Below are 19,288 nucleotides of genomic sequence, written 5' to 3'. Positions count from 1 at the left end.
TTTGGGATGGGATTTGGGATTTGGGATGGGATTTGGGATGGGATTTGGGATGGGATTTGGGATTTGGGATGGGATTTGGGATGGGATTTGGGATGCATTCCCTGGAGAATAAATGCAGAGCCAGGTGGTGTCAGAGCCTTGCTCAGCTCCTTTGAGCTGGAAATCCTTGGAGAGGAGTCAGTGTGCCTTGAAGTCACTTCTCCCTTCCTTTTCCCAGTGGGAAGAGCTGTTTGCAGGAGCTCTTGGTGCCTGGGAGCAGGTTCAGGGAGCTGTGGGAGGGTGTGGCTCCAGCTCAGGGGTATCCAGGCAGTGGGAGTACAGGGATATGGCTGGGGGGACTCAGGAATTCCAGCTCCCTCTCACCTTTCCCCCCTTCACCCCTGCCCTTGTCTCCTCACAGGGCCCCCAGGGCGAGCCAGGGCCCCCAGGACAGCAGGGGAACCCAGGGGCTCAGGTAAGAACAAATCTCCTTCTCCACAGCTGGGAAAAGAGGACAGAACTCAGCACCAGAAATGGGAGCAGCATTTTGAGAGATCTGCCTTGAGGCTCCAGGAAACATTTCTGGTCCAAAATCTCAGAAATGCCCCCAGTGTGGGATCCCCCAGCTCTCACCTGGCTGAGGCACAGCCAGAACAGCTCCAGGAAATCTCTTTGGCCAAGTCCCATCTTGAGATGTTTAACACCTCTCTGTCCAGTTCCTCCAGAGCCAGGTGGACAGCAGAGCTAGCCAGGCTTTTCCCATGGCTCTCAGGGAATCCTGCTCCTCAGAGCATCCCTGTTCCCCTCCTGGGCTCAGCCTGGCTGCCCACAGCCCGTGCAGCTCTCCAGACACCTTATTGTCCCTCACAAGACATTTTGGGAATGAATGGAGCTGGGGAAATCCCCAGCCCTCACAGGCACTAAAATAATGCACAGCCAAGATACATTTGGAAGGAATAACCTGCTCCTTAACAACCTTGATTTTTATTTTTTCCTTGGCTTTTCACAGGGTCTTCCAGGTCCACAAGGTGCCATCGGTCCCCCAGGAGAGAAAGTGAGTTAAAATTCAGCTCTGGCCTCCCTCAGCCATGGATTTGCATTCTGCTCCTTTGCCCCATGTGCAACATCTGTTTGCAGCCGTGGCCATGAAAGTCTAATGCCTCTCATTCCAGACAGAGGAGAGATCAAGCCAGCTCGGTTTACCTCTAATTCATCATATTTGCATTCATTTCCCCTCTGAGGAGAAACATTTTGAAGGCAGCCTATGGTAAAACATGAGGAGAGGATTGAAAATCATCTTTTTCTGTGGGTTTTGAGAGTCTGAGTGGGATGATAATGGGAAGAGCCCATGGACTCCTTCCCTCTGCCTCTGATTTTCTGGCTGTCGATGTGGGGTTGGTGCTGGCCTTGCACCAGCAGGATTCAAAGGGGGAAAAGCTTCCCCCAAAAGCTCTGGAACCAGCAGGAATTAAAGGAGGAGAAGTTTCTCCCAAGAGCTCTGGATCCAGCAGGAATTAAAGGAGGAGAAGTTCCTCCCAAGGGCTCTGGATCCAGCAGGAATTAAAGAGGAGAAGTTTCTCCCATGGAATTAAAGGAGGAGAAGTTTTTCCCAAGAGCTCTGGAACCAGCAGGAATTAAAGAGGAGAAGTTTTTCCCAAGAGCTCTGGAACCAGCAGGATTTAGAGGAGAAGTTTTTCCCTTCTGAGGGGTCATTCAGGGTTTTCTCAGCTCCCACAGAGCAGGGACCCTGTGGGTGTGTCCCTGTGTGTCCCCTCCTGCTTGTTTGGAGTGGGATTATCAATAATCCCCCTGGGAAGGGGCACACTGACAGCTCTGTCACACAGGTGGCACCTCCCAATGTGTGGGAAATCAGCAGTTAATTAAAAGCCAATTAAAAGCCTTACAGCAGCCAGCCCATTCACCTGGGGCAGCTCCTCTCTTTTGCCGTTTTTCACCAAAAACCAGGCATTTCTTGGCTCTGTGACCCCACAGTTTGATATCCTCCCCCTGCCCTCACCCAGCACCCCAGAACACAGAAATAAATGGATTCCCTACAAGCTGTGCCAGCTTTTCCATCTCTGCAGCCTCTCACAGCTGGGAAAAGCAGGAATCCCCGTGCTCTGGATGCTCTGATTGATTTTCTGTTTGGTTTTAGGGTCCTCTGGGCAAACCTGGTCTCCCTGGCATGCCTGGTGCTGATGGGCCTCCGGTAAGTGCTCCTCTCCTGGTTCCCTGGGGGGCTTCTCCTGCATCCTCCCACCCTGGAATGGGAGCCCAGCTTGTGAGCTGAGCCCCTCACAGCTCAAAAGGAGGGAATGGGAAGGGTAAAAGCAAGAAAAGCCACGGGTTGGGATAAAGGTGGTTTAATATGGAAATAAAGAGAGTTTAGAATGGAAATAAAGAGAGTTTAATATGGAAGAAAAGACAGTTTAACATGGGGGAAAAAAAAAGTTGAATATGGAAAAAACCAACGTGCTGCAAGGTCAGCTCAGCCTCCTTGGAGGCTGGGATTGGTTTGGGGAGCCCCATCACAGCTTTGCTCACCCTGGCTGCTTCTCAGCATCTCTTCAGGCTCTCTCTCCCCTCCTCTTCCTCCTCCTCTGCGCTCTGGATGCCGGCAGCTCCCGAGGCAGGGCTGGATCCTGGGAGTGTTTATTCCCATCCCAGCACTGCCTGGGGCACTCCTGTCTCTACCCCTGCACACAGGTGATAGGAGCAGGTGGAGGTTACCTGTCAGTGTTCCATTCCAGAACCTTCCCCCTCTCTAATCCCACTTTAAACATCATTTACTCCTCACTGCAGAAATCAGCCTCAGAAAAATCCCCGGCCTTTCAACCCCATCTCATTGTTACCCATCTCAGAGAGACATTCATTTAAGAATGAAATAAAAACCCAGCAAAATTGTTTCATTCTGCAAATGCAGAGCATGGCCCGAGAGAAAAAAAAAAAAGAGAAAGAAAGAAAGAAAAAAATCAAAATGACATTTCCCAGCCTGGGATCACCATTCCTACAGAGGGCACTTGGAACATCCGTACAATTGTTAGCTGAGTCAACAGAGCAGCTCCAGCAAAGCCCAGGACATCTCTAAATCTGTAGGTTTTGATGTGAAATTCCTGCAGCAGCCTCCTGGGAGGTTCTGCTGCAGAAACTCTTATTTTTGAGCAGCCTGGAGGCTGTGGAGGAGCTGCAGAGGACAGGACGTGTGTCTGTGCATGCACAGGGACCTTCCCCACAGGTGGGCAGAGTTTGAGGGTTTGGGTTGCTCTTTCTAAGGACAAAAAGTGTTCTATTTATAGAAATCTGTCTTGGAAAATCCCTGAAAATCCCTGAGGGCCTCCCTGAGAGCTGCTCATCAATTTGTGATCTCGGGAGCAGCCAGGGAGATGGGCACAGTGAAAATGGGGATGATTTAGTGCAAAATGGACCAAAGCTTTTGAAATCCTGCTGCAGGTTCATCCTGGAGCTGAAGGCAGGAGTGGTTTTATGGATCCTTTGTGCCATTAAAATCACAGGACAAGCTGAGATTGGAGCTTTCTGCCCTGATTTGCTGATGGAGGAATGGCAGCTGTCATTTTGTTCCTTTATTAAACCATCCTGGTTTAGGGAGCCCAGTTTGTCTGATGTTCCCTTCTGAAACTGATGATGTAGAAGATAATTTCCTTTACTTTATTAGTAGAAATTTGTGTATTTAAAGGACAGAGTTCAGTGAAGACACCAGTGAGGTCAGAATGGCTTTAGAGCAGCTGGATGTGCTTCCATCATCCCTAAAAGCCGCAGGTGCCTGGATGTGCAGTGAGTGCCCTTTAGGGGTCATTGACATTGTAGATATTGCCAAACTAAAACTTATTTTCCATCCCAGCTCCATTTTGGCTCCAGCTGTAGAGAAACCACTCAAAACCACTTTCCTGGATTTTTCACTGACCCTCCCAACTCTTCCTGAGGCAAATCACACTTTGATTTTTTCCCCCAGCAAAAGGCTCTAAAGGCTGGTGATGAGAACACGTTGGAAACTCTGGGATGTTGAATTATTCAGCATCAAATCCCAAGAGGAATGCTGGCCAGCCTCCAGCCAGCCTCTGTCTAGCAGGGATGCTGGGGAGCTGAGCACTTGTCATGGGATCTGGTGCTGGACTCCAGGAATTAGGATCTTAATGAGGAGCTCTGACCAGGCTGGGAATCTTGTGACCTTCACAAGGTTCCTGCCACCAGGGTTTTATCTGTTCTCCTACCTGCAAAATCCCTGTGCTGCTTTCCTGCTGAACTCATCCAGGTGCTCTGCAGGGCAGAGAATATTCCAGAATGCTTCCTGCTGCTCTGCTGGGAGGTGCTGAAGGGGAAAATCAGAAATAACAAGGTAGAAAAGCACCGAGGATCCAAATGCTGCTCTCTTCCCTTTGGGAAAAGCAAGGTGGCTTCAGGGGGGCCTCTTGTGTCAGTAGGAGCTTCCTGGGGAGCAGCTCCCTCTGACAAATAAATCCCAGCTACCAAAGCATTAAATGCACCCTAAACTCCAAAATGCTCTTTTCTTTGTCTCTTTTATCCACAGGGTCATCCTGGCAAGGAGGGTCCTCCTGGGGAGAAAGGGAGTCAGGTAGGTGCCCACAAAACCCTCAGCTCTGCCAAGAGGAGCACCAGGGCAGCGGGGATGGATCTCCAGAGGGATGGCCAGGGGGTCAGGGATGTGGGGCAGGGCAGGTGCTGAGAATCAAACCCAGCAGAAATTTGGAAGCTGAGCCCAGATTTGATCTCTGGGTGTCTCTTCTGAGCTCGTCCCAGCTCTTCTGGCCACTAGTGCTCCACAGACCACGCCAAGACTGAACCCGGGAAGGGAAGCTTGCTCATGACAGACACAAATAAATATCCTTTGTGGCACAGGGAACGTAGAAAATAGATTTTTTTTTCCCCCTTCCCCCTCCAAGTCCCTCTTTAACGATATATTTGAGATTATTGCCAGAGGCCAGAACCCTTGAATTATGCACCGGTCTGTCTGTCCAGGAGATTTGCCAGCTGCATTCCTGCTGCAGCCCAGGCTCTCAGAAAACACTGCACTTGTCAGAAGTCTCTGCTTAGAGTTCAGCCCAGCTCTGTGGACACCCAGGAGTGCTGGGTGCTGCTGGACACAACCCACGGGCAGATTTGTCCCACTGGTGTCACAGGAGGCTGAAAATTCCGACCTTTCCTCTGGAGAAATCAAAATGGTTTGGGGCTGATCCCTGTGATCATCACCAGGCTGGTTTGGAAGCAGGGAGGCAGCAGAACATGCTCCTCCTCCATGGTTTTCTTCAACCCAAAACACAAATCATAGCAGGTGTATTAATCCCCTTTCTAACAAGTTTTTGCCATCCTGACCCTCCTCATCCTCCCTTTCCTGTTGGATGGATCTTTGCCACCAGCTCAGCCCACCACACCTGCTGGAGGTGATGCTCCTGCAGCTCCCTGGGCTGGTTTGGGCTACTTTGGGTTATTTGGGGCTATTTTGGGCTATTTTCAGGTGGCTGCTGCTACTCCTTTCCCATGTGGGAAACTGGAGTTTTGTTTCCCATCCCCTCTCCTCATCACTGCACCTTTGGGTTGGTTCTTGACTCATTTTTCTCGTTTGCATCTCGTCCCCTCAGGGTCCCCCAGGCCCCCAGGGCCCCATTGGTTATCCAGGACCACGTGGAGTCAAGGTAAGGACATGCAGGAGGATTGTCCACATCACTGGAATCCTCCAGCCTGTGCTGGACACTGCTGGGGGCACAGATGTGCACTCAGGGCCACCTCAGTGACCACCTGCCTTTATTGCTCCAGTGACTCTTGCTCCAGCTTTTATCCATGGGGACCACGAATTCCCTGCTCCTCGATAAGCCCAGCTCAGCACTTTGCAGGGATTTCCCTCCTAATTCCCCCATCCTTCCCAGTTTACAAGCAGAGGAAATGTCAGCCCCAGTTTAACAAGGTTAATAAACCAGAGCAGCCTCTTCCCAGCACAAAGCTGGCTTTCCACACTCCTGATCCCAAACCTTGCCAGGCTGAGCCTGTCTCAGCCCTGTTCTTTTCCATGCATTCAATTCCAGCTCCTGCCTCATTCCAGCTGCTGATTGATGAAGCAGTGGGGGATTTTTTCCCCATTTTCCTCTGGTTTTACACCCATCAGGATGTATTCATTCAGCTGCAGATGCATCCTGCATCCCAAAAATCCCATGAATCCACAGGGATCTGCACTGGCAAATACAAACACAGCTTGGGGAGGGCGACAGGTGAGGTTAAACCCTCTCAAACCCATTTTCTGTTCCACCTTCAAACTTTGACATGGGATGTGTTTCAGCAGAGCAAAATCCCAGCTCGTTTCCTGCAAGGCTGCAGAAGAGGACAGAGAGATCCATTAGGGAATGTTGGATTTCCCATTAAAGTGGAACTGCTCCACATTAGAGGGAGTTAAAGAAATTGTGTCTTGCACCAAACTCCCCAGTCAAGGTTTTGCTTCCCACAGGCAAATTAACTTGAACTGCATGAGCCCCAGCTTGGAAAAAAAGTGTCTGGTTGGGTTTGTAGCCATAAATAACTTTTAGATGTTTCCTCCCTTACCAGAGCCCTGTTCTGCTGCACAAACCTTGATGGATTTTTAATTATACTTTTCCTTGACATGCTGAAAGGAAGAAAGAATTAAAATACCCATGCAAAGTTTTTAAAAAAAAAAAAATAAGTGGTGGTTTTTATTGTGCTGGTGTGGATATCTGATTTTTTTCCCCAGTTCTTATGGAAAATACATACAGAAAAATAATTTCATAGTGAATTTTATCCCTGAAAACAGAGCTTTTGGATAGAAACCACCAACCCCACCTACCAAATCAAGAGAGCAGAGATTTGGGACCATAAGATGCTCTCTGATGAGCCAAAAGCCAGAGGGCAGCAGCTGATATTTAATTAAAACATGTTTAGGAGCATCACAGTTTGCAGAGACACAATTAAACATCAAAGAAAGCAGAAATCACCACAATTCACTCCAAACTTTACCCATACCCTGGTAACATCCTGGTTTCTCTCTCAAGGGAGCAGATGGAGTTCGTGGGTTGAAAGGCACCAAGGGGGAAAAGGTGAGTTCACTTTGGGTTGTGTTTCTGCAGTTTCTGAGCATTTTTGCAGGTGGATCCCACAGGATCTTCCCTGGGAAGTTTTCTCCTGTGCAAAGGGTTTTTCTTGGGGGGAAAAAACTGGGATTGAGCACTTTTCCTTCATTCCTGCCTCTTCCCAGCAATTCAGCAGCAAATGCAGCAGTTTTAGCTTGGGATCTCCCAAACTTTAAAACTTTCTGGCAAGTGTTTTCACTGCCTGTCAGGGATTGGCTGGAGGATGAGATGCATTATTGATTAATCTGCAATTAAACCTTCTTGGCTGAAGGAAAGATTGCAGTGTCCTGGAGGCTGCCTGGGAGCCGGGTGTAAAACCTCCTCTGTGAAAATAAAACCAGTTCTACTTCAGAAATAATTGGTTCCCAGTGCTGCCAAGGTCTTGTTGTTCACGTTGGGCCCGTTTGTGATGCAGGCTGGCAGCCAGGATGGGGTGCAGGGCACATTTGGGGACACTGTGGGGGTTCTTTGGGGTTTTGGGTGGGTTTCCATTCCTGTTTGTGCACCCCAAGGACCTGGAGAAGGCAATGTGTGGACCTCAGCTTGTCCTCCTTGGACAAATGAGGCTTGAGAAACTTTAATTTCCCATTTCCCCCCATCTCTACACCTTGGGTGATTTTTCCCCTCTCCATTTTCAGGGTGAAGATGGTTTCCCTGGCTTCAAAGGTGACATGGGCATCAAAGGAGATCGGGTGAGAGTCTGGGACCCTTGGGATCAATCCAGCAGCTCGGAGAAGGCTGTTCCCAGCACCATCTCCTGCTCCCCTGTGTGACAGTGACACTGCTGTCCCCTGTGCTGGAGCTGGCAGTGCCACAGCCCATGTCAGCAGCTCGGATTTCCCAGTAATTCCCATTATTATCCCTCAGCTGCCAGCTCAGCCCTCAATCAAACACTTCCCAGGGCTTGCTCTGCAGTTTGGGAAGTGGGAGGGAGCAAAAGGGCTGCAGTCCCAGCTAATGAAGCCTGGTTTTGTGGAGATATTCCGGGTGTGGATGGGATAACACCTGGATTTTGTGGGAATGAAACCCCGGTGCTTTGGTCATGCTGCACAGTTTGATCTCCCCTGAGCCCCTGCTGAAAGCCAGCTTTCTCCCAGAGCAGCTCCACGGAATCTCTCTGGCAGCAAACACAGGATCTGGGACCTGCCTGTCTAATTAACGTTTCTCTTGTAATTAACAGGGGGAAATTGGCCCCCCCGGCCCTCGGGGTGAGGATGGGCCCGAAGGTCCCAAAGGTCGCTCTGGGCCCAATGGAGATCCAGGTCCTCTTGGGCCTGCTGGAGAGAAGGTGAGCCCAGGATGGGAATTCCATGTTTTACACTAAAGCCCACCATTTTTGGCTGTCTCAGGGGTGTTTTGGGCTGAAGAGGAGCTGTGGGAGATTTGTGTGAAGGGAGGCCTGAGAGAGGTGAGTTTAGGGCAGCCATGTCGAGGTTTTGGTATTTTTGGGGTTTGTTTGGGTACAGCTAAAAAAGATCAGATAAAAAGATCAGATAAAAAGATCAGAGGGGAATAAATGGAGAAATTGAAAAGTTTAATTTAAATGAATTGAAATAAAACCCCAGTCTAATTTAAATAAAACCCCAACCATTCCCAGCTGGTTCCCAGCACAGTTACAGCCCTCACTCTGCATCTCCCCACTGGGATTCCCTCTGTGCCCCAAAGGTTAATCCCAGTCCCATCTGCTCCTCCCTGTGCTTGGCATCCCCCTTCCTGCAGGCTCCAAAGGTCTGACACACTGTTCCTTGTGTTCCAGGGAAAACTCGGCGTGCCAGGACTGCCTGGGTACCCGGGCAGGCAGGGCCCGAAGGTAACGGGATGGGATTTGGGATTTGGGATTTGGGATTTGGGATTTGGGATGAGATTTGGGATGGGATTTGGGATGAGATGGGATTTGGGAGGGGATTTGGGATGAGATGGGATTTGGGATGGGATTTGGGATGGGATGGGATTTGGGATGGGATTTGGGATTTGGGATGGGATTTGGGATGGGATTTGGGATTTGGGATGGGATTTGGGGTGGGATGGGATTTGGGATTTGGGATTTGGGATGAGATTTGGGATGGGATGGGATTTGGGATTTGGAATGGGATTTGGAATGGGATTTGGGATGGGATTTGGGATGGGATTTGGGATGGGATTTGGGATGGGATGGGATTTGGGATGGGATGGGATTTGGGATGGGATGGGATTTGGGATGGGATGGGATTTAGGATGGGATGGAATTTGGGATGGGATGGGATTTGGGATGGGATTTGGGATTTGGGATGGGATTTGGGATGGGTTGGGAAGCCCAGGGACACAGCCCAGCTCAGCCCCCACTTGTGGGATGAGCTCCTTCCTTCCCACTCGTGCAGGACAAAAATAGGGATGGACAAAAATAGGGTTTGAGCTGGTGGAATTCAGGGGCTGGCTGTTCATGGCTTCAGTCCCAAAGTGGTGGGAAGAGCTGGAGAAGGGCTGGGACGTGCAGGGATGGATCCAAGCAGGCTCCCTGGGAGCTTTCCTGCTGCTAAAAGGCATTACAGTCCTTCTCCTTGGATTAGGGTTTTTATCCTCCAAGATAGTGCTATCTAATTAATTAAGGAGAATAGCTAATGACTCAGGGTCTCCCTGAAATGAAAATAAGCTCCATTTGCATATTTGCAAACATCCTTTGTAGCTTCTCTCCACGCCCACCTCTGTTTGGGCCGTTTTCAAGGCATTTTTTTAAATTAAAACTGTGAATTCCGCTCCATAGACTTAGGCTCCAGCCCAGTTTTTGCATGCCCTGGAGGCTTTGGGAACTTCTGTCTTCGTTAACTTTTTTGTAAGAATCGTATTTTATTATTCATGTTCACTGCTTAAAAAAAACCAAAAACAACCAACCCAGGCTTGTTTAATTCTGGAGACATAATTATCTGCAAGAGATTGTTTCCTGCTCGTGGTGGGGCTGGTTTATTTTTTCATTTGCATTTTATATCTGGAGTAGGGTTGGGGGGGTGTCTTTTTGCATTTTCTTGGACTAATCCATATTTTAAAAGCAGCAGCAGCAATTCTCCAGGCACTGACATCAGAAAGGAACAAACCAGAGTTAAATTTTCATGTGCACCAGAGTGACTTAGGAGCTAAAATCCCAAATCCTTCCTGGGCTCCCATCACAACCCTGGGCTTGGGTCTTTGCAGTGACTGCTAATGAGCCATGGTTATTTTTTTTTTTTTTGTGGTGTTTTTGGAGCAAATTGAGTTTCTGAGGTCACCCCAGGGCTGGTGGTTTTGCTGTTATTCCAGGGAGGTTCAAGGGACAAGGGCCAGGAGCTCTGGGGTCACTCCAGGCCGGTGGGGGCTGCTGGGGGTGGCAGAGCTGTCCCTGCTGTGTCCTGAACCTCTCCCTCTCTGTCTGCTCTTCCCAAGGGCTCCATCGGCTTCCCAGGATTTCCAGGAGCCAACGGAGAGAAGGGCACTCGGGTAAGAGCTCCTTTTTCCGCTGCTTCACTGACTGGTTTCTCTCCAAAGAGATGTGGGGAGCATTCCATTGCTGGGCTGCTGCTCCAGAGGCTTTTCCACTTAGGAATTGCCCAAAAAGGCTCATCCCAGGACGAGGTTCCTGCTGCAGGACAGGAGGATGGTGGTGCTAGCACAGCCAGCAGCTTCCCAATTAAACCCTGGAAATTTTCCCCTCAGGATATTTTAAGAGGCTCCTCTGAACCTGAATCCTCCCCGTGCTGTCAGACTTTGCTCAGGGCACAAAGAGCTCTTTAATTAACAGTAATTATTAGAGATGGCTGAGTCTGTTCAGAAGCAGCCAAAACCATCTTTCACCTAACTTGAAATTCTAAATGCATGGCTGAGAACACTCTCAGTGCTTTTAATAAGCTGCTCAAAATTCAGAGACACCCTGAAAATCAGGGGGTTTCATCCCCCAGCCTTGTCTCTGCCTCTCACCCCACCTCCACAGCCTTCTCTCAGAATAGGAATTGTCTAAATATACTGATTTATTTTTTATCTGCTGCAGAACATGCTCAAATTAAAGGATTCAGAGTACAAACAAAGTCATTTTCTGCACCAGCTCCGGTCACACTGACAAGAAGGGGGAGTGAGGACAGCAAGTGGAATTAGTTTCCTTTTTACTCTCATTTAAATAGAAATGACTTCTAACAGACAGCTTTGAGAGGAGCCCAGCAAACATAAATCACTTTGCACTGCATTAATATCCTGCCACTGCAATTTGGGCTCTATCCACCCCCCTTTTTTATTATTTCATTTCATTTGGAACTACAAATGCTCATCCTCATCCTTCCTTCTGCTCTGGCTGGGCAGGAGGAGGGAGGCCAGGAAATTCAGCCTGGAATTCCCTGGAATTACTCTTCTCCTCAAATATCCAGCAATAAAACCCCTGGGCTGGGTTTTTGGGGGGTGTAGAACGGCAGGGGAGGGATGTGCTGCTTTGAATCCCTGAACATCCATGAATGATTTTATTCTGGGATGGAATCAAATCCATCTGGGATGGGAAACCTTCCAGGGAGTGGAGAAGGTACCAGGAGCTGGGCATTTCTGTGGCTGGAACAAACCCTGAGGGGGTTTAGGCTTGAATTTTGGCATTATCCAGCCTGAAAGAGACTGAGGAGGGAGCAGATCCCATGGGAAAGGACCCAGCTTCAGAACCAAGCCATGAGAAGACAAAAATTCAGTGTTTTCCTCACTTTTATTCCAAGTGAGCTTTGTGCCTTTAACAGAGGTTGTGAGGATATTTAGTTACACCCTGGCATGCCACACATTTCTTCAGTTCAGGAATTTAAAAACACTTTTTTAACCTTTCAAACATCGATTTATTTCATGGTAATTCCAATTTCTAATTTATTTTTTTTAAAAAATTTTCAATGGGTGATTAGACCATTTCTACCATTTAATACACAATTCATCAACCTGCATTCACTTTATCAGTGTAGAGAGAGATTTTCATGGACAAATCTTTCCATTAGCAACAGGAGCTCAGCTTGGAAATTTAAGAGTAGCAGCAACAGTGATTTTCAGTAACAGCTTTGTGATCCATCTCTATTTTATTTTTTTTTTTATTTTCTCCCAAGTATCCCATTTGAAAGAAGAGAAAAGCAATTATATACAGGATTATAGCCTGACCTGGGGTCACTCTGCTCCAGTCCTCATCTTAATTTAAGCCTCGTTGAGTCCAACTTGATAAATCCCCCTCTGCTTCTCCTAAGACCACTCAATTTGCTGGGTTTGTGAGTGTGTTCACATGGAGTCAAGAAAGAGAATTTCCAAGATTTCCTCCTTCAGTTCATTGTGGAATAACTCAATTTGCAGCTGCAACAACCCCAAATCATTTGTTTGTCTTTTCTTTATCACAAATTCCCATTTTGCTCTTCAATTCCCTGGTTTATGTGGCCAAAATCGTGCAAATTCCACATTTCTCTCCCAAAATGGAACTCAGCTTTCCAGCTTGTTTCAGCAGCACCAAGAGTCTTCACAAGGTCTTAAATAATTAAAAAACAAAAGGTGAAATTCAAAGGTGGAAGGGCAGGACCTGCACAGGCAGCTGAATTTTAGTGCTGATGTGCTGAACATCCCCAAACACAAAAGTTCAGCTCGTGGCTGCTCAGGTGTACAAAAAAGGGCTGGAAAGGTAAAAATAGGGAAGGAAAAAAGGGATGAAGATGATTAAAGGATGAGTCTGGGAAAAGACTGGGAGAATTGGGATTGGTGGAGAAGAGAAACTTTGGGGTGAGATGACTGTGACCTTCCAGAACCTGAAGAGAACCTGCAGGAAAGATGGAATAAAACTATTTAAATGAGCTTGGAGTGATTTTGGATGGGTCTTGGAGCAACCTGGGATCATGGAAGGTGTCTCTGCCCATGGGAACGTTTAGAATGAGCTTTAGGGTCCCTTCCAACCCAGAGCAGCCTTTGATTCTCTGTTTGGTGCTTTTGGAGAATTCTGACCTGTTAAATCCCCTAAGAGCTGCCCATCACCTCAGCTCCAGGTGGGCTCAGGATCATTTCAAGACTTGCTCATGAAATCAATAGTTAACATGAATAATAAATCTTGTTTTAAGAGCTATTTTCTGCCATTTGCAGGGGGAAATAGCATGGAGGTCCCTAAATCCAACTATTTCTTGGTGTGCCTCAAAAATAATCTGAATTTAGCTGCCTTCACATCAAAATCCTTGTTTGAAAAATATAGGTCTGTGTACATTTGCAGGGGATATAAATTCTTTGCAACTGTACATGGGGCTGAATGCATGATTAATGACAGCAATAAGCAGGGGGAAATTTAGCTTAAAAATAGAATTGTGGGAGAAGAAGAAGAGTGTGGGGCTACCTGAGGGGACACAGCACCCCCTCCTCCCCACCTGCTCCCAATTTAACTTCCCAGAGCTCCAAGAAAACCAGCTGGACTACTTTAAAGTGAATTTTGTAATTAATTAACAACAACAAAAAAAAAATGCCAGCAGGCTTTAATAAATGGAGCTGCAGAACAAGGAAGATTCAGCAGGACTAATTTTAGCAGCTGGAAGAAAGTTGATGGTAAAGTTTTGCAGCTCCTGTTTTATGTTCTGCTGGTTAATGAGTGTCAGAGCCGAGCAGGCAGCACAGCGAGGTGATGGATTTGGGGCAGAAAAAGGAAAAGGGATATTTTAAGCACCCAGTGTTTCTCCCATGGGAATCGAGGCTTCCTCTCCTTCCGTTTCACAGGTGATTGGTGCCATGAACGGGCTGCAGGGCCACACGGGCAGAGTCAAACTTCTCTGGGGGTTTTTGGCCACTGGACACAAGGCTGGGCTTTTAGGCTGTCCCTTTGCTTTTAGGCACAGCTTAATCTGCTGCCAGATTTCAGTGGAGCAGCCTGTGCTTTTTCCATGGCAGGATTAATCCCAGTCCTAGTCCCAGGGAGCTGAGTGCAGCTGTCAGATCCCACTGAGAAATGACTCCTGGAATTCCTTGTTTAGCTCAGAGTTAGGGAGGATGTGGAAATGTGTGGGCAGCTGGACTGGCCTGTGTGCCTGCTCTGAGCAGGAATCTGCTGGCACACCTTCCCAATCCCACAGCAAGACGTGGGAGCAGCGGGGTGAGGACCCTGCCCCGCCTCAGGAGCAGGGAGCAGTGGGGATAAAAGGATTACAGGTGTTGGGGTGGTGGAGCTGAAGTGTTTTTGGCTGGGTTTTTGGGATACTGCATGGTCTGAGGGGGTGGCCTCATCTCTGAAAACATTTTGGGCTTTTAAAGGACTTTGGATGTTTCTCCTGAAGAGATTCATTCTCTCAGAGAGCAGATGTTGTCTGGGCATTGGGATCACTGTCCAGACCTGCCCAAGTGCCACAAATTCAAATAAGTACAAGAATCAGGAGATGGCAGTGAACCTGCTGCTGACTTGTTCATGGCAGATGAGAAGCAGAGAGGTTCTGAGGCAGTTTGTGTGTGGCAGGCTCTGCCATGGGTTCCCCTGCCGTGGGTTCCTCTTGTGGTGCTGCTTCCTAATCCCTTCTCCTTTTCCATTCCAGGGCACTCCTGGCAAACCAGGTCCGAGGGGGCAGCGTGGTCCCACGGTAACGAGCCAGTCCTTCATCTCTGTGCCTTTCCAAACCTTGTCCTGGCCAAAGGGAAACTGGGATGTGCTTTGTTGTCCTCACTGGGGAGGATCTGACCTTCAGCACCTGCAGCCATGGGAACACAGATTTGGGGCTGGGTCTCACCAGTGAATGGGGTTTAAATCTTTCTGAAGGCTTTCCTGTCACCCCTTGCTGCTGCTGGGATGATCTGTTGACCCCAGGTGCTTGGGGCAGCAGAACGGCCTCAAATGTCACCTTTTGTGTCTTTTCAAGGGTCCACGTGGGGAAAGAGGCCCCAGGGGAAGCACTGGAAAACCTGGCCCAAAGGTAAGGCTTGGGGCAGCCTTTGGGGTCGTGTCCCAGCCAGTGTTGGTGTAGAGAGCATCTGTTCATCGCCCTCCTTTCCTTTTCCATTGGATTTGGAAAGCTGAGCCCTCCTGAGGTTCATTCCCAAAGGCAAAACACGTGCCCAGGTTCTGGAGATGGCCCAGGAGCCAACAGGACATTGAGTGCATGCCCAGACCATCACAACCCCGACATCAGCAGAACCATACAGCCCCTAAACCTCCCCCAACCCCTCATTTTTGGGATTTAAACAGTTTAAACCCCCTCAGAGCCCTTAGGCTGTGTTGTGGGTGAGGGGATGAGGTGCTGTTGGTCTCCAGAGCGAGCCCACTGCTGAGCCAGGCAAAATTTGGGATTTTTCTCCCAGCCAGCCCAGAGGCACTGACAGATTACCTGAGCATTGATCACCAGGCCTGGTGGAAGCAAAGCTTTTGTTGTGAGACATTGTCACCACCGTGCTGCCAGAACTAAAAACAAACGTCTGTTTGTGTTGGCATCAATTTTTGTTAAATCCCTCCTCTTTGGGGTGGCATTCATCTCTCCAAGGGAGGTCACTGTGTGCTGGAAATATCCCAATCTCCCCAGGATTTTTATGAAGGGATGTGGGGGGAACAAGCAGCTGCTCATTTGTCACTGGCTGCTGCTCCTGACACAGAATTATTATTAGAGAGGGCTGGGGGAGTTGCTGGGCTGGGTGTCACTGTGAGCTTGGTGCCATCTGAAGCCTTTGCACACAGAAGCTGTGCTGCTGATTTGGGTATTTTTGAAATGTTCTCTTGTTTTATTTCTTCCTAAAAGGGCAACTCTGGTGGTGATGGCCCCCCTGGTCCTCCTGGAGAAAGGGTAAGATGAGCTGAGGGTTAAGCAGGACTCAGTCCCGTGCTGTGGCAGAGCAGGTGGGGTTGCAGGGCTGAGGGGTTTCCAAGGTGAAAGGTGCTGGTGTGGAGAGAGGGTCCCCAAGCCACCCACAGCCCTTAGGTCCTGTCTGAGCTCTCCAGGGAAGGCTCAGGTGGGTGTTTGGTGGAAGCATCACTCGTGGGAGAAGGGAGAAGTCACCCCTGGGTGACTGCAGGCAGTCAGAATCTCAGGCACTTTCTGGAGGATGTGGTTCTCCAGGACCTCCTGCTGCTTTCCCCAGATCACAGTCAGGTGGGAAATCCTGAAACAATGGGACTTTCAGGATTTTAGCCTCAATTTCTGCTTTTTTTTTTTTTTTTCTCCCACTGGGTTTTGTTCTCTTTGTAATTTTTTCTACACAATCACCCAGCATTTGGCTTTCCAGACCTTTGTGCTTACCTGCTGCTCACACAGAGGTAATATTTCACATCAAGTGTTCCAGGTTCCTTAACCAAGTTCTCTGGCTTGTCTTTTATCCCAGGGACCACCAGGGCCTCAGGGACCAACTGGATTTCCTGGACCAAAAGGCCCCCCTGTAAGTAACTCAATTCCTGGGACATCCTAAGGAATAATCCAGTCTTTCCCACCCAGCCTGAGCTGATTTCCTGACAAGTGATGACATTCCCAATGAAAGGCATTTCTGAGGCACGCTTATAACAACCTGATGGCTTCAAATTTTAAATAGCCAAGTAAATTGCTGCTGATTATAAATGTTCATTTCCTTCTGACTCGGGATCTCTGGGATCTTTCATGGTTGTTCTGTGCTTTATTTTCCCTCTGTGGACATGGAGGACAGCACAGCACTGCTGTCTCTGCAGTTGTTGTACACAGAGTGGGGACCTCAGAAATGGTTTGGGAGTGATTTCCTGAGTGTGGTGAGCAGCTCCTGTAAGATAAATCCTTTGGGAGATGTGTGGGAAGGAAAAGGGTGCAGCTTTTAGGGTTCTGCACCTCCAGTTCCCTGTGAAAAGCTGGGAACTGAGGTGAGCAGGGCTGATTCAATGTTTGTCACAGTTTTGTTACCGAGCACTTGGTGATGCTGCTTCTCCCACAGGGTCCTCCTGGGAAGGATGGATTGCCTGGGCACCCTGGACAGAGAGGAGAAACTGTAAGTAGCCAAATAATCTTGGACTGGACATTACTTCAGAGCCTCCTTTTGGTTCCTGTAAACCCTCCTGTGCTGCTGGGGAGATGCAGCCCCACGTTTGGACTGTTTGCATTCCCTGAGGGTCTGTGTCTCTCCAGCTGCTCAGGGTGGGCTGTGGGAAGCAGCCCACTTCTCCTCACTTCCCAGCAAATGAGCATTAAAAAGGTTTTGCACATTATGCATTTTTCCCCCTCAACTTATCACACAATTTAATTAACTTGCCTGGCATTTGCTAAGCAATGCAGTGCAAACACTGCTCAACCCAGCAGCAGATATTTATTTACACGCTGTATGACTGATTTTAAAACAGGGGGTTTGAGGTATTTTTGAGCCAAGTCTTCAGGCCAGGATTAACTTAAAGGTGAAGAGTTTTCACCTGCCAGAGCCTGACTGACATTGAGTCTTCCCTGAGTTTTCCATGACATCCAAGGACACCTCCAGCCAAGGTGAAATTTTGAAATGAGAAGTTTGACAGCATCTGCTGTCATCAGCTTCTGAGACTGGAATCAAAGCATCAACCTCCAAGTCTGCAGGAAGAATGGTCTTTTAATTATTATGGGTCTGAAAGTTCTCCCTAATAGCTTTCCTCAATTTGCCTCTCCCAGGAAACAGGATCTCTGTTAACCTGTGCCATCAGCCTTGCAGAGATCACTTTCCCCTGCAGACCCAGGCAGCAAAAGTCCCTTTTTTTGTCCCCTTTTCCCCCCACAGTGCAAATAAAGCAAGGAAAGAAACATAAAAATGAATGAAATGCTCTTTCTACGTCCATAGCCTGATGAGTGCAGTGTACCTTCGTGCAAGATTGAAATCTCTGTGTCAAACACTTCCCTTGTTTAAGTTCCCACTCAGCAGCAAACAGGCACGCTGAGATATTTGGCCATATTAGATTTGCAAAGATTGGCTCTTAAAAAATCGTGACAGATTCTAAAACCTCTGTGCCCAAGGCTCAAAGAGTACAAAAGGAAACCCCTTTCTTCAGGTTAATAAGGAAAGTCCTGCACAGAAATGCTCTAAATACTTGTCTGTGATAAGAGTTTAAATTGCACTTTCATTTCCCAAGGATATTTTGCCGTTTCCCCATCAGTGACAGGATATTTTCTGATCTGCAGGCAGCCAGAATAGAATGGAGGAGTTATTTAAGCATGACAGGCTAGTGTTGGCATGGGATTTATCTGATCCTCTTTTGTGGCAATGAGAAAATAGCCCTTGTGCCCTAAATGCCATTCCTCAAGCTTGTCAGCAGGCTGGAGTAACAACCATAATTAATGTACTTTTTAAGGAGTAGCCTGGGAGAGCCAAAGAGTTGCAGTGGTGAGAGTTCCTCGTTGTCACTCTTCAAAATGCCATTGGAAGGAGCTGTCATGGAGGCTTCCCTGCTCATCAGCCTTTGGAGACAAACACAGCTGTGGTTCCTTTCAGCAAATGTTGATGGAGGAGATAAAGCTTCACTCAGCCCCCAGGGGTTGTGGTGCTGCCCCCGAGCTTCTGGGAGCTGAGCTGAGACAGAACCGAGCCTGAATCAGCACCAGAATGGGGAGCAGGATAAGGGAAATAGCTTTAAAGAATTGCTCAGCATGAAGAAATTCACGCTGATTTTTAAGAGCCATTTAATAGTCATTAATGGCATTTTTAATTGCCATTTCCTCTATAGTTTTACAAGCATAACAGATTTTTATATATATATAAAATATATATGGCCAAACCACAACAGCTCCATCCAAACAGCAGAGCTGAGCTTTGAGAATCCCTTCTTCTTCCTCTGCTTCACCCTTTATAAATGTACAAAGACATTTTTCCCACTTTCTCTTTGATTTCTTATTTCTTTTTCCTTTGGGTGCCAACCCTGGTCAGGGGTTTCTCTGGGGGAGGAACAGCTGGTGGCAGTGTGACCCTCACAGGAGGAGTCCTTGGCAGAAGTGTCACCTCTTTGTCTTTTCCCTTTCTCCAACAGGGTTTCCAAGGCAAGACTGGCCCTCCAGGCCCCCCTGGTGTTGTAGGACCTCAGGTAAGAAGCAAATGCTCATCCCTGCAACTGGTCTTCACTGGTTCAACTGCTTGTGCAGCAGGGACTCCTTTTCCAGGGAAGGCAAAGCCTTGTCAGGTGGATTTGGAATTCCTGAGGCAGGTGTGAAATCCCCCCAGGCACAGCTCACCTTGCTCAGGGGCTGGGATGGGGTTTAGACATCGGTGAATGAGGTGGTTCCTGTGAATCAGCACAACCACCCTGCTGTAAAACTGGTGTAGGGAACCCAGCTCAAAAACAC

General features: G+C 48.3%; 1 protein-coding gene across 4 annotated transcripts in view; it reads left to right on the top strand.

Annotated features, from left to right (window-relative positions):
- The window catches only part of COL5A1 (collagen type V alpha 1 chain), a 135,856-nt gene that overhangs the window by 90,009 nt on the left and 26,559 nt on the right, over nucleotides 1-19,288 (top strand). For all 4 annotated transcript variants that reach the window (XM_015645070.1, XM_015645066.1, XM_015645065.1 and 1 more), the window contains exons 23-38: nucleotides 401-454; nucleotides 989-1,033; nucleotides 2,135-2,188; nucleotides 4,526-4,570; nucleotides 5,595-5,648; nucleotides 7,011-7,055; nucleotides 7,727-7,780; nucleotides 8,269-8,376; nucleotides 8,845-8,898; nucleotides 10,482-10,535; nucleotides 14,588-14,632; nucleotides 14,909-14,962; nucleotides 15,779-15,823; nucleotides 16,359-16,412; nucleotides 16,932-16,985; nucleotides 18,976-19,029. In XM_015645070.1, the coding sequence (XP_015500556.1) occupies nucleotides 401-454; nucleotides 989-1,033; nucleotides 2,135-2,188; nucleotides 4,526-4,570; nucleotides 5,595-5,648; nucleotides 7,011-7,055; nucleotides 7,727-7,780; nucleotides 8,269-8,376; nucleotides 8,845-8,898; nucleotides 10,482-10,535; nucleotides 14,588-14,632; nucleotides 14,909-14,962; nucleotides 15,779-15,823; nucleotides 16,359-16,412; nucleotides 16,932-16,985; nucleotides 18,976-19,029 (873 nt within the window). The remainder of the gene's footprint in view (nucleotides 1-400; nucleotides 455-988; nucleotides 1,034-2,134; nucleotides 2,189-4,525; nucleotides 4,571-5,594; nucleotides 5,649-7,010; nucleotides 7,056-7,726; nucleotides 7,781-8,268; nucleotides 8,377-8,844; nucleotides 8,899-10,481; nucleotides 10,536-14,587; nucleotides 14,633-14,908; nucleotides 14,963-15,778; nucleotides 15,824-16,358; nucleotides 16,413-16,931; nucleotides 16,986-18,975; nucleotides 19,030-19,288) is intronic.

This window comes from Parus major, chromosome 17, assembly GCF_001522545.3.
Source record: "Parus major isolate Abel chromosome 17, Parus_major1.1, whole genome shotgun sequence".
In the NCBI taxonomy this organism is placed as follows: Eukaryota; Metazoa; Chordata; class Aves; order Passeriformes; family Paridae; genus Parus; species Parus major.
This window is presented reverse-complemented; position numbering and strand designations above follow the sequence as displayed.